At 33.8% G+C, this 14,716-nt stretch overlaps 1 protein-coding gene across 2 annotated transcripts; it reads left to right on the forward strand.

The window, feature by feature from the left end:
* Window positions 1-1,111: 1,111 nt before the first annotated feature.
* Window positions 1,112-6,073, forward strand: LOC106778608 (shaggy-related protein kinase zeta). 2 transcript variants are annotated; one of them, XM_014666583.2, is made up of 12 exons: window positions 1,112-1,357; window positions 2,910-3,008; window positions 3,485-3,544; window positions 3,656-3,928; window positions 4,030-4,104; window positions 4,181-4,237; window positions 4,580-4,720; window positions 4,833-4,883; window positions 4,964-5,059; window positions 5,174-5,257; window positions 5,581-5,682; window positions 5,767-6,073. In XM_014666583.2, the coding sequence occupies exons 1-12, from the start codon at window positions 1,220-1,222 to the stop codon at window positions 5,863-5,865; spliced, it is 1,275 nt and encodes a 424-aa protein (XP_014522069.1). In that variant the 5' UTR covers window positions 1,112-1,219; the 3' UTR covers window positions 5,866-6,073. The 2 variants fall into 2 exon arrangements, with proteins under 2 accessions (XP_014522069.1, XP_014522070.1); XM_014666584.2 differs by lacking the exon at window positions 1,112-1,357 and adding an exon at window positions 1,391-2,507.
* Window positions 6,074-14,716: the final 8,643 nt, after the last annotated feature.

Below are 14,716 nucleotides of genomic sequence, written 5' to 3' on the forward strand. Positions count from 1 at the left end.
TTATATCAGTGAAGATTTTTTTTTATATTGAGCATGGAATTAATTATTTTTTAGTTAACACACTCTCCATTATTTTTGTCGAACTTTTATATTAAAAAACGTATGCTAATCTAATTAGGAATTTTTCAAGCAATGTTAATTAATAATAAGTTCACATGTAAAAAGAAAAAGAAGTCATCAACACATTAAAAATAACTTTGACAATCAATAGAAAACATCTCACTAAAAAAATTCCTTACAGTATCATAAAAAATTCTTTAAAAAAAAATAATATCAACTATTGTCGATAGAAAAAAGATCATAAAAATATTGTAATTGTTGTAAGAATATGAATTATTTATTTTAAAAATTAAATATATTTTAATTTAAACGCAAGGATGGGGATTTGCCGCTTCCGTTTTCTCAGCAGTTTTTCTTTTTCTTATTATCTTTAATCAAAATACTTTTCTACATATAATAGTTCTTTCTGAAAAAAGTAAACGCAATTTTGGATGATATTTATTACAAAAAACTATCATCATTAATGTTCACCTGAAGTCTTGACTAAACACGTAACGTTAATTACTTAAAATTTTTTTATATTATTTAATTTATTAATTCTGTAATTTAAAAGAAAAATGTGAAGCAGCTAATAATTTATCGGATAAAAAATAAAATAAAAGAGTCATTTATCCACAAAAGGAAAGCAATTATTTAAATTGGAAGGTTTGTTACATAGATTTTACACATTAAAAGAATTATTATTATAACCCAAACTCAACAAACTAAACTCACCAACCAAGTAGAAGTCTGACTTAATTAATGAAAAGAGTATTAAACTTCAGTATTTTATGTTCCCATTACGTCAACATTACTACTTCTTAATACGTATTTTCCCTAAATGCCATCTATATCATCCTTCTGTCCCTTCGATTTGCCACGTCGCCCTACGGACCACATTTCAAGGTAAATCTTGCCACACCAGATTACTCAGAAATGTCATCTTACGGCTACCCTCCAAGCGTGATCTTCACTCTCTATCACACGCGCTTGAGAAAAGACACAGAGACACATTAATATCACACTCTCTTACCTTTTATATACTCCAAAGCCTGGTCCAGGACCAAGCACCAGTATTCCAGCAAAACACAAAGAGAGAGAGGAAGTAGAGAGAGAAAGTGTGTTTTAGAGAGAGAAGCAAAAGAGAGTGTGTGTATTGTGTGTGGAGCTTCTTTCTCACATGGCCTCTATGCCGCTGGGGCCGCAGCAACAGCTTCAACCACCGCAAGTGGCGACTCCGCCGCAACAACTGCCGCAGGCGGAGAATGACCCTATGCAAGTGGACTCTCGCGGCGGTTCTGACGCCGCCTCCAATAAGGTAATTTCTGCTCTCGGCCATTTCCTCAGTGTGCGCAACGGCGCCGTTTATGGTCCTCGGATCGTCATTGATCCGATGGACATGCCTCCGGACGAACGCAGCTTACTGCGATCTGTTCGTTTCCGGCATTGGTTTTTCTCACTTGGAGGTCGCCGGGATTTTTGTAACGTTGCCTTCAAGGAATGGCTTTTACTTTTTTGGCTTATGGAATTGGACATTTCGTAAGCATGGAGATATTGTTCTTGTTATTGTTAATGTTTGGATTTTGCTGCGCTTTCATGGTTGAGCTGAGATCTTAGTGTTGAAAAGTTCAAGTTTGGGGAGCTTTCGGTTTGGTGGTCCAGAAAAGAGAAACGGAATGGAGTGAAGTGAAAATGTGGAATCCTGTTCTTTAATAATTTGCGCTTTTTATTTCTTCAAACAAGAGAGAGAGAGAGAGAGAGAGAGAGAGGCGGAGAGAGAGAGAGAGAGAGTCTGACTAGGCACTTAGCCAAACGTCAAGTTGACTTACCTGAGTTTGTCATCCGACTCCTTGGTTTTTTTCACTTGCAGAGATTTTTTTTTTCAGACACTTAATGGGTTTGAATATATCATAGTTTAGCTCCCAATTTATTTTTTCATTTTTTCCTAATACAATCAAGGTTTTAAATTATTGATTTTCCTGTATTTCTTTATTATTGCAGTCAATGTGGCCACAATTTCGATTACAATCACTCCAGAAACCTTGAAGTTGCCGTTTAAAACTTTGAGGCTATTGATGTTTTATTTTTGTTCAAAAAGGCCAGATTGCTTTCACTTACTCCATAATTTCCGGTGAAATTAAATGGCTTTAACAATATCACGGATTCTTTTAAAGTTGGTTTTATTTTACTTCCTGTATAGTTTTTCTATTATATGTTGGGTTCCTTACTTAACATGGGGTTTCCTTGAGTTGCTGGTGGATTGTTGTTCAAACGGTTTGTGTTTGCTTCAGGAAATAAGTGTTCTTAGATTCTCTCTCTGTCTTGTCTCATAAATGATATCAATGCATTTTGGCATTTGATGCTTTGTTGTGGACCTTGGTAACCTGATTGAACTTTGCCTGTGCACATACCTTATTACCTTTGAGCTCTTTACACTTTGCCTATCTTCAACTTCGCCCATTTGATTGGTGACCATCTATCCCTATCTATGTTTTCCTAGTATCATATAAAACTTTTAATCAAGCACCATTGGTGTAGGTGTCCAAACCAGAGTATTGTCTGCTAAATTGCTGTTTATGTAAAATGTAAATATGTATATATGTCCACTAATGACTTTGTTGAGTCGGGCATAGATTGACTATAGTATGTCCGACCAACTTATACCTGTCTGTCCGTAGTCATATGAGGTTGGCATGTTAAATAACTGTTTTTAACCAAATTATTGGTGATAATTGCTATTAAGACAATTACATTAAATAACTCCATAAGCAATTACGGATATTGTGTGAAGAAGAGTCTTCTATTCTATTTCTGTATTAAGAAATCTGATTTACCACATTAAATATTTTGTTTACTGGTGTAAATTGCAGGAAATGTCTGCTCCCGTCGCAGAGGGTAATGAGGCACATGGACTCACTGGTCACATAATATCAACCACAATTGGTGGCAAAAATGGTGAACCTAAACGAGTGCGGACATTCTAACCTTTTCAACTTCCAGATTTGCTTTTTAAGAATTTCGTTTGTACTGAATATAAATAGTTGCTTCTCTTTTGGGGCTCAGGGGAACTACAGTCTGGGTTGGGTAGTAAACTTGGTAAACCTTTCCAATAAGGATCCATCCAAAATTATAATAACTTTTGTTAGCTAGAAGTTGGCGTATTTCTTCCACTCGTATATTAATTTGTTTTGTTTTTTAAATTTAATATTTATCTCCCCCTTCTATTGATGATTGTCTTTGGTTCTCATTCTTGGCCTTTAAAGGTACAGTTTTGAAATTTTTTGAGTATTATATATATATATATATATATATATATATATATATATATATATATATATATATATATCATGGTTAAATAAATTTGAATGCTTAAGATTTACAATAACTTGCATGGGTTTCCATTTCTTTCATTCTTCATAAATTTGTGCTCTAATGGCATTTGCAGACTATCAGTTATATGGCTGAACGTGTTGTTGGCACTGGATCATTTGGAATTGTTTTCCAGGTAAGGATAAGTAAAGGAATATTAACCTTGAGGTGATTATGTTCCTTCTTTGATTTTCACGCTGTTAAGTAATCTCACATTGCTTCACACTCTTGGGGACCTTAAACAAAGGCAAAGTGCTTGGAGACCGGGGAGGCAGTGGCCATAAAGAAGGTCTTGCAGGACAGGCGATACAAAAATCGGGAACTGCAGTTAATGCGCATGATGGATCACCCAAATGTAGTTTCCCTGAGGCACTGTTTCTTCTCTACAACAAGTCGAGATGAACTTTTTCTGAACTTGGTGATGGAATATGTCCCTGAGACGATCTTCCGTGTTATAAAGCACTACAGTAGTATAAACCAGAGAATTCCCCTGATCTATGTGAAATTATATACATATCAAGTATGAAATTTTTTTCTTTTTGCAGCTTGGTTTGATATGTTCTTGTTCCATGCTTTTTCTTTGAAATTTTGTAATGTTTTGAGTGGGAATGTGATGTTTAGATCTTTAGGGGACTGGCATATATCCACACCGTACCAGGAGTCTGCCACAGGGATGTAAAGCCTCAAAATCTTTTGGTAAGTTGTTCATTTGCTATTTTTCCTTAATGATTTCATTCGTTTACTCTGAATCCAATGTCCATTTGTTCTGTAGGTGGATCCACTCACACATCAAGTCAAGCTTTGCGATTTTGGGAGTGCAAAAGTTCTGGTATGTTGGTATTCTTCCTGTGCATTTCATTAATTTAAAGATTTAGGCTACCAAGTCAATGTTGAAGGTGGAATGTTAGTGCAATACCGTACGTACCTGGATCATACAATTCAAAAAGCTCTTTTAGGATTTGTTCACAAGTGGTGCAGTTTTAATTTTGTATGTTATAATTGACATTTACAGAAATGTCCACTAACCACTAATGTTGCTATTAAACTGAATCCGAAATCATTAATTTTTCAATAAATAGAAGAAAGGGCATTGGTTGGGATCACATAATTTGATTACAGATATTTGCTCATACAAATTAAGGTATGATCTTAATAATGTATTTCTTGTCAGGTGAAGGGTGAATCAAACATCTCATACATATGTTCACGGTACTATCGTGCGCCAGAACTAATATTTGGTGCGACAGAATACACAACTTCTATTGATATCTGGTCAGCTGGTTGTGTCCTTGCTGAACTTCTCCTGGGTCAGGTTGTTAAAAGTTTAGGCAACCTATGCAATGATGTTGCTCGTACATAACAAGTTTTTTTAGTTAATGATAATGTTATCATGATTTCCCTAACTTTCAAAATATTTCTTTTAGCCTTTGTTCCCGGGAGAAAATCAGGTCGACCAACTTGTTGAAATTATCAAGGTGATGCGTTGTCTATACTGATGTTACCCTGAATTGTATGGATCAAGCTACAGAGATAACTATGGATGTGTTTTCTTTAGGTTCTTGGCACTCCTACTCGAGAAGAAATTCGATGCATGAACCCTAATTATACAGATTTCAGATTCCCCCACATCAAAGCTCATCCTTGGCACAAGGTAATTGCGGTCCTTGTTACCTCTTCTTCTGTTTATAATAACAACAGATTTTCTGACAGCTTTTTATTTGGGGAACGTGCATTGACTCTTTTGGTGAAACGATCCATTGTTCAGGTTTTTCACAAGCGAATGCCTCCTGAAGCAATTGACCTTGCATCAAGGCTTCTCCAATATTCACCAAAACTTCGTTACAGCGCAGTAAGTTGGGCAAAACCTTATACCTCCTCCATGTCCATCATTTCAAGGCACATTTACCACAGAATCATATTAGCATATTGAAACTCAAAACATCCAACTTTGATATGAAAACTATTTACATCAATATAGAAGTTCCTTTTGTTTTTTGCTGTGAGATTTGATCTACATGCCTTGGCATATTGTTAATTGGTACCATTGCAGTCAGTTTCTGCGATTGAAGTACTTTTGTGGCATGTTTCACACTATATCATACGCATTATTCATACATTTTGAAGAAATATTTATAAAATTAACTTAGTTTTTACTGGTGGCTTCTTTTAAAGGTGGAAGCATTGGCACATCCTTTCTTTGACGAGCTTCGCGAGCCCAATGCTCGACTACCAAATGGTCGTTCATTGCCTCCACTTTTTAACTTCAAACAGGAAGTATGTATCTAATTGGTTTCTTTTTCATGGTCTGCACCAATGATCAATGCATGTTAATAATTTTGTGATGAACACTGAATGCAGTTAGATGGAGCTCCTCCTGAACTGCTTCCTAAGCTCATCCCGGAGCATGCCAGACGGCAAACCGGTTTTGGCTTGCCGGACACCCAAACTCAAATGTAAAGAGATAGTGAAACATAGAGTCAACCGTTGTAGTGATTAGCGTGAAATACATCAATAGAACAGGGGTAAGTTCCAAAATATGCAAAGTTTTAATCCCGTTGTGAAGATATATATATACATGTACTGGATACTCAATGTAACCCCCGACATGGTTATCATGTCTAATGTCTAATATTTCATTCTAGTTTAACCATCCTTCTTCCTTCCATCTCTACACTTTTTCCTCCTCCATATATTAGAAAGTTAGTAGTTCCAAATTATAGTGCTCTTGCCTTGACCTTTGTAGTAGTTAGTCTTGAGTTTTGCATAATCATATTTGATGTTGTTTCTAATAATGTTTTTTTAATGTCTCTTTGTGCGAATCTAAAATAACAAAAAACCAAAACAAAAAAGACTGTTCATTATAACTATTCATTCGTTTTTTCTCTTCTGTTTCACTTTTAACTTCATTTTTTTATTTGTTTATTACATTTTTAATTTTTTTAAAAAAATTGTATTGTGTTCTCTTAGAAAAATATTTGACATAGGTACCATTTAAAAATATATAGTGCATAATTAAATGTGTCCTCATAATAAAACGATCAGATAACTAAAATTACAAATGAAAACGATACATCAATAATCTTAATAATAATATCTTAAGAAAAAGTGTTTAATAATATTACACAAATATGTATAAAATAATCACAATATAATAAGGATAAATAAGATTATTTAGTGTAATTATATAATAGATTTATTGAAATTTATATTCATTATACACCAGAAAACAAAATTTAGTATTGTATTTGTTAAACATGTTTATTAATTTTATGATAAAAAAATTAAGTTTTAAATGTTTGATAAATTTGAGAATCTTTAGTTGAAATCCAAATAAGTTTGGTAGATTATTGAGATTTAAAAATTATATATTTTTCAATTGAGTTGTTTAATTTTTCAGTTAAGGAAAGACTTGCCAGTTATTTACATAATTATCATTACAAGTTATTTTATAATTTTATGATATTACTTTTGTTGCACTTTTTGTGTTTTTGATTTTATAAATTAAATATAAATGTTGATATAATGATTAAATATACCAAAAGTCTATCTACCAAGAGAAAGTCAATGCATCTGAGTAACGAATTTTTTCAAAGAATGTTATATAAAGAGGATCGCACGGAGAGAAGAAAAGAAGAATATATTCTGAATTTTGTACTGTCATTTTCTCTTAAGCTTTTATGTCTAGCACTCTTTTTGAAAAGAAAATTTTTATTACAAGTCTTCAGATTTCTTCATATAGAAAGGAGACTAACCTTATGAGTAGTAGGGTGATAACCCATATGTTTATGAGTCTAAAGAGCATAAATACTAGTATAAGTGCACCCCTAAAGTGAAACCTTATGCCAAAGGCATGCATCTGAATAATCGAGTCTAATATCAATTGTTTATGTGTGTTTATGAGTTATTGAATTTAATCAATGTTTAGCTTATATCTAATATGATTTAATTGTCTTAAGATATTTCTTTTTGCACTAGTTTACCTTTTTTTTTTTCTTTTGTGTTTTGTTGTTCTTTTGCAACACTAGTGCTGTCAAAGGAAACGACAACGATTATTTTTGCCCATAGGCAACGGTTCCTGAACTGAGACATATACAAATGAGGCAAAAAATCTACCCCTTTTTGCCTCGGTTGTGAACCCAGGCAAAACGGGATAGGATTTTGCCTCGGTCCAGTGGTAACCGAAGCAGTAAACTTTTTTGTTTTTTGTTTTTATTTATTTTTTCGCATGACTTTACGCCTCGGTTCCTTCTGAATCGAGGTCGTATCTCAGACTCTACTGCCTCGGTTGGGACTTGAACCAAGGCAATGAAGTGTTTTTTTTTTTTGAAATGACTTTACGCCTCGGTTCCTTCTGAAGCGAGGGAGTATGGCGGACTCTACTGCCTCGGTTGGGACTTGAACCGAGGTAGTAGAGTGCTTTTTTTTTCTTTTTGCCAGTCTTTCTGCCTTAGTTATGGCCTGAACCAATGCCACAAAGGGCTTTCTGCCTCGGTTGTAGTCTTAACTGAAGCATATTCCCCTGTTTTTTTTAAGAACAAGTCTGTTTCTGCAACATTCCTAACTGTAGAAACAGACCTGCATATATTTATAAACCCAGAACAATCTAAAAACATATATTTTCAATAAAAATTATATTAAAACATAAATCCATTGAATGTAATCATAAATCAACTTCTTAGAAGCATAAATCAATTCAATGTAATCATAAATAAACTTAAAAGCATAATTCAATTCAATGTAGAAAGTTAAACTAATAATAATGTACAAAAGCATAAATCAAATTAGAAGCATAAACTTAGAACTTACTATATCCTAATATCTACTACATATGATTATATAGTTGAATTAAATATTTAGCCAGTGCTTTCCTCACGAGTTTAAGTGACCTCTCTAGAACTGAAGTAGTAAAATTGAATCTCTGCATAAAACACAATGATTTCAATTAGTGTATATGAAATCTAAACTATAGAGAAAATAAAATTCAAACCAAAATATTACTGTTTCCCATCCACTGGTAATATGTGCACGAATAGTGGTCATCATCCAATACATGACGTAGTAACCACACTCATATGACCCGTTTTGTCTATTACACTACAATATATAATCATAATTATAGAATGTTAAGTAACATAATTGGAATGGTACAAAGTGTAACAAAGTATGGACTAAAATACCAAACCTTAAGGGTCATCCATGCAAGCTTTTTAGTTGTAGTAGTAGATCTCCCATACAACATCATATGTGCTGCAAGGGAGCTGTTAAAAAAAATTGCTTTATCATACATTTATATAACAAAGAAAGTTGAAACATTGAGGTTCTTACCAATCTACTACTTGTCTAAGAGGGCCGGGAGGAGACTTGTGCAATGAACAAAACCAGACAGTAGCGTTCTCTGGTATGAAGATCACAAGTAGCTGCCAATGACGCCTGAAATTAGTAAAAGCTTAATTGTCATATACCAAAATTCATAAATGAAACTTTAAAGTTAACAAACTTCACTTACCCAAGTATATAAGGGAGAAAATATATCTCCTTCCCAATTGCAAAGCAGTCGGTGATGTATGATTGGATGTCATCAAATCTATTTCCTTCATGAGTCATATGGGGGTCAATGAACCCATATACATCAGTGAAACCCATCTTGTTACTGACACCAAACATATACCTGAAATCAAGAAATGATCTGATATAAGTAAATTGATAAATCAATTTTATATAAAAAGTTCTTATAAACTTACATCATCCACAGTTGAACCAGTGTAATATTAATTTCTTCTCTCTCCGACGCAAGCTCCCTAACATCTTGCTGATGCAAGTACAATGGGATCTCAGCATGTCTTCCAAATATAGTAGAATCCCATGGTACAATCATCGGCACATCTGCAATGATGTTATAGAGCTCGTCTAAAGCACCAAGAGGGTCGTCATCAGATAAATAAGTCTTCTTCGGTGTAGGACTTCCCTCTTGACCTGTCTGTTGTTACATGAAAAAATGGTTATGTTTGACGTGAATAAGAAGTAAATATTAAAATTGAGAAGTATATAATAGGAGTGTTTACCGGGGGGACAGATACAACACTAACCAAATGTCTAGGCCAGGAGCGAAGCACTTAAATACCTGTGCCATAGTGAAAAACTCCTCTATAGGCACGTGAACAAACGCATTTGGTACGACAACTTCATCCACCATGACCTTGACCTCATCTTCTACTAGCTCCATACCATGCACTGAAGTGGCTGCCTCATAGACTATGCCACGATGTCGGAAGTGTAGGAGCTCGATGATCTTAGACGGGCTAACTTCCACTTTTCGTGCCGAGATGGTGGTGAATTAGGAGAAGGAGGGTCACCATTCTCAGAAAGTGGAAGTCTACTATCTGACTTCTACTTCATTATTTTTTCCTGAAGCTTCCTGTATCCACCACGAGACAATAGGTGTAGATTTTTATTTTGAGCACTTATACCATGTGCTTTTGATCTTGTTTCCTATGACAAAATGAAATAATTGTTATGATATAAAATTATGATTGATGAATTGAATGATTTTACCTACACTTACCTGTCATGTCTTGGATGAACGAAGTTGTACAAACTGACGCCATGTTTCTTCGTTAATTACAGAATATTTAGAATATGGAGTTCCATTACTTTTTGCTCCAAATATATATTTAGACGTCAATTTTGTCTTAAACCCCTGAAATCTTTCTGTAATTGCAGATAAACATCTACTCCTTAGGTTGACGACATTTGGGACATCAAATTTCATCTGCAATAAAGAAAGTAATAACCTTATATCAATACAAATTTATCAATATAATGAAACTAGAATTTGGAGCAATATTGATTAACTTACCAATAGATCTTGCCAGATAAGATTCCGATCAACCTCAGATACGTGGTCAAATGATGGAGTAAGGATAGAGATATGATCACATGCTAGTACTCCAAGGTAAGACCTAAAAACATTTGCATTTGGTTCAGATGCTATTACTGCGACCATGTCAATAATGACTAGTGTCCGCTCACCTGCATTTCTCCTAAGTATAAGTTGTCTCAACCTCGTCGCTTGATAACGGTTCAAAAACCGTTATTTTCATACTTAATTTTGATACAAAATACACCCTTTATAACTTAGAAATTAGATTGAAATCATGCAAATTGCTTTAGTTAGGTTACAAGAGAGTCAAAAGTAGTTTTAGAGATATTATGCTTGGTTTTTCCTTGTTTTGACAGGATTAGACGAGAATTGAATGATGGAGAGTGAAGTAAGAAGGAGTTGGACTCAAGAAAGGATGGAAAAAGGTGCAAAGGAAGAATCGCAGCCACCGCTTAACGCTAGTTTCAGCGCTGAGCGCCAGCTTTGTGAAGAGAGCCACTATCAGACGCTTAAGCGCCAACGTTGAGGGGAAAAGATAGAGACGCGCCTACCACTGAGCGTCAGATCCAGCGTTGAGCGCTGACCTTTTTGGTAACAGACGCCTAGGCGTGAACGCTAAGTGTCCCACTTGAGTGTCGCACCGACTGCTGAGCGGTGAAACCAGCGCTGAGCGCTGTAGTTGGGCTTAAGCCTGTTTTCTATAATTTTTCATAGATTATAAATAGATCTGTGCGAACTTTAGGGTTATCTTTTGACAGAGAAAAGACGGAGAAACACCCATTCTCACTCCTTGGAGGCGGACTTTGGATGCGAAAGCTCCAATCTTTCAATTCTAGGGTTATTTCTTTTATATTTTCCATTCAATTCATATAGTTTCACCATGACAATGGTGAACTAAACCCTTTGTTGTTGGGGAACGATGTAATCCTTTTGAAACTCTCTTACATCGAAGTTCTTATTTTATTCATATACTTTCGTTATCAATAGTTTGAGTTTTCTTCTCTATACTTTATGCTTGCATTGTTTAACTTATTCAATGTTATGATAATTGATTTTGTCGATATGGACACATACGGGGAAATCTAGACATGAGGAAAATTCTCTTGATTATGCAATATTACCTAGACATAGGATTAGGACGGTCAATTGCTTTAAGCTTTTGTGCACTGAAATGCATGACTAATTACAAGGGAGACTAGACATAGTAAACTAGTAATTGGGAGTAGACTCTCTTCGCCGAGACATCAAATTTAGAGTAAATTAGAAAGTTGCATGAACATTAATAACAAAGTTGAATTTAATAAGAATAGTAGATATAAGAGAGTGGATTAGGATGAAACCGTAAACCCCAACAACACCATTCATCCATATCTTTATCTGTCAATTGATCAAGCTTTTGCATTTGCATGTTTATTTTAGTGCAAGGAATAAGAAGTTTAAGTGCAGCGGAAATATAAAGTCGACTGCGTAAAATGTAAAGTTGACTTTAATGTAAAGAGTGTAGGGAAAGAGAAAGCAAAAACAAAGTTTTTATACTAGTTCTGCCTCAATGCCTACATCTAGTGTCCTTCCATAACCAGGAAGCCAATGCACTATATTAGTCAAGGTTTTTACACAAGATTTCTATAGAGACCTCCACGTCAAAATATAGACAATCTCTCTAACCCTCTAGCTAAAAGTATAGGCAGCAACACAAAGATCTGCAACAAGATATCTCCTCTTCTGCAATCTTCAACCCACTTTGAACAATCCTCAAAGTGTACAAAACTCCACGAGTCCTCCTCCTGTAATCCCAACAGGACAACAACAATCTTCCAAAGATTGATAGAAGTCTTGATCAATATGATGAACACTAACAATGCAGAATTTGATCAAACAGTAAGTGTAAATCACTTCCTCCTTAAGAAACTCTTCAAGGAAAGATCTCCTCCATCTTCTTGATGAGTTCTTGGAGCCTTTACACAGAGATCACAATCTGAAACAACAAATGAAAATTGTTAGATCAACCAAAGTCTCTGTGATCAACAAAATCATCTATTTATAGTTTTCTATAAATCAGACGCTCCTATAGTCGACTTTGCCACTAATGTAGTTGACTGTCATCAGACAATTATAACAGTTAAAACAGATTAGCAGCAGTCATAACAACCAAATTGATTTCACATTTAATTCAGTTGACTTGCTGTTAATGCTTTATCATAAAATTGAAATATAGTCGTTACAGCACAAAAGCATTAACGAAATGTCAAAACAAATAACTAACTAAGTCGAATTTACTGCGCATGCAGTCGACTTAGACATTTCAAATCAGTTTTGAAAAATTTTTCAATGCAAAAGTACTCAGGGCACTGTTTTAGAAAATCTGTGTAAAGTCACGAGTTTTAATCGACTTACTTCACATTGAAGTCGACTTAAAACTTGTAGTTTTGCCACACAATATAAGTTCATCAAAGTGCATGTGGTTTTCTTTTCTTAAACATATGTAATGCAATCACAAGTGATGTATCAAGTATAAAATCAGTAAATATGCATACATATATGAGAATCAACACAAACATGTTCTTCAAGATATCATTCACAATAAAGAATGGAACCTGTAACAAATAATAATACATGTGTTATTAATAACGTGTTGTCATCATAAAAACCAGAACACTATGAGATTAAGATTTAGCTAAACCAGTGCTTCCCTTATCAACAATCTCAACAAATTTAATTACAGTCAATTATAACAATACGCACCCTTTAGTAAAAGTGATTTTTACATTTAATCTTTAAATACACTCTAAATCTTAATGAAAGATTAGGTAATATTTCAGGTTTATTTACTAAATCTTAATGAAAGATTAGATAATATTTAATAGGCTTTTATATGGTTGAATTTTTTTTATAAAAAAAAGCTATATTGGTTAAGTTGTATAAAAAGATACGACTTTGAAATAAAGAACTCAAAAAGTTGTTCTTGTTAATACATTTTCACTTTTCTTTGAATAATTGATGTGCTTAGAACGATGAGTGCAATACAATTTCTTTTTTTGTTGTGTAAAAGCCATATCTTGTGAATATATATATATATATATATATATATATATATATATATATATATATTATTATTATTATTATTATTACATGTAGTTCCTACAAAGGATCGGACTAATAACATATACAATATTTGAATTCTCGATGTAGATGTTACATAGTTGGTTTTCATCCTTAAGAGACTACGGGTATAATAGGAGCATCCGTCAACAATAGGATCACCCTAAGATGATAATCTCGTGGCTATTGAGATCGAATGAAATCAGATGGTTCTATTTCTTATTCTTAATGTTTTCGATCTTGGTTCCGTAGGAGCAAGTCATAGAGATTGAGAAAAATAGATAATTCACAACCACTGATGAAGGATTCCTCGAAAAGTTAAGGATTATATATATATATATATATGGGGTTTGTTAACGTGCGTACGCGTGTTTTTCTACATTTTAACAATGTGTACCGGATTATAGTAGACAAAAATACCCTCATATATTATGAATTCTAAGTTTTAAAGTCAAGAATATTTAAATAATTTTCATTCTCAAAACTAAAAAATAGAAAGAAACCCCCAAATCCTTACTCACCTCCCTCATTCCTCTCAACCCTTTCTTTTTCATCTCTCTCACTCCAACATTTTCTCTATCACCCTATGGTAGATCCTGAAAAAAAATAATTAGAAATACTTGTCGTTAAATAATTTACCTTTGTAAAGAGTTGAGTCATTTGCATATTCGCCTTCAGGCAAAGGTTCATTCAAGATCTCTTCAATTTCATCATCTTCACTAACCTCTCTAATTTCATCATTTGTATATGTTGAATCATCATATCTTAAAAAACCTTCAGGTCAATTACCAATTCCTTCTGATGTCATCATGCTTGTGAAAATTAGATAAGACAAAAATTATAAAATGAAAACTCATTATAAAATTATTTTTTGTAAGAAATTGTTTAATAGCGAGTGTTTCTGATTTTTTACAGGCGAATTACCAATTCCTTTATATGTCTTTATGCTTGTGAAAATTAGATAAAATTAGAAAAGACAAAAATTATAAAATGAAAACTCATTATAAAATTATTTTTTTGTAAGAAATTGCTTAACCGCCAGTGTTTCTGATTTTTTTTAATTGGGCTACAGTAGAGATGACATAGAAAGGTTGGAGTGAGAGGGATGAAAGAGAAAGGATTGAGAGGAATGAGAGAGGTGAGTATGGGTTTGGGGGTTTCTTGCTTTTTTTAGTTTTGAGAATGAAAATGATTTAAATATCCTTGACTTTAAAACTTCGAATCCATAATGAGAGTATTTTTGTCTACTATAATCCGGTACATCGTTGAAATGTACAAACTGAAAAACAGGTGTACACGCGTTAACAAACCCATATATATATATATATA

The sequence above is a fragment of the Vigna radiata genome, unplaced genomic scaffold (assembly GCF_000741045.1).
Source record: "Vigna radiata var. radiata cultivar VC1973A unplaced genomic scaffold, Vradiata_ver6 scaffold_23, whole genome shotgun sequence".
In the NCBI taxonomy this organism is placed as follows: Eukaryota; Viridiplantae; Streptophyta; class Magnoliopsida; order Fabales; family Fabaceae; genus Vigna; species Vigna radiata.

Excerpts from the sequence above, each read along its gene's own strand:
- LOC106778608 (XM_014666583.2), top strand. The coding sequence starts at position 1,220 with ATGGCCTCTATGCCGCTGGGGCCGCAGCAACAGCTTCAACCACCGCAA. Across the intron at positions 4,238-4,579 it reads TTGGGAGTGCAAAAGTTCTG|GTGAAGGGTGAATCAAACAT; the intron begins GTATGTTGGTAT and ends ATTTCTTGTCAG. Across the intron at positions 5,258-5,580 it reads CAAAACTTCGTTACAGCGCA|GTGGAAGCATTGGCACATCC; the intron begins GTAAGTTGGGCA and ends CTTCTTTTAAAG.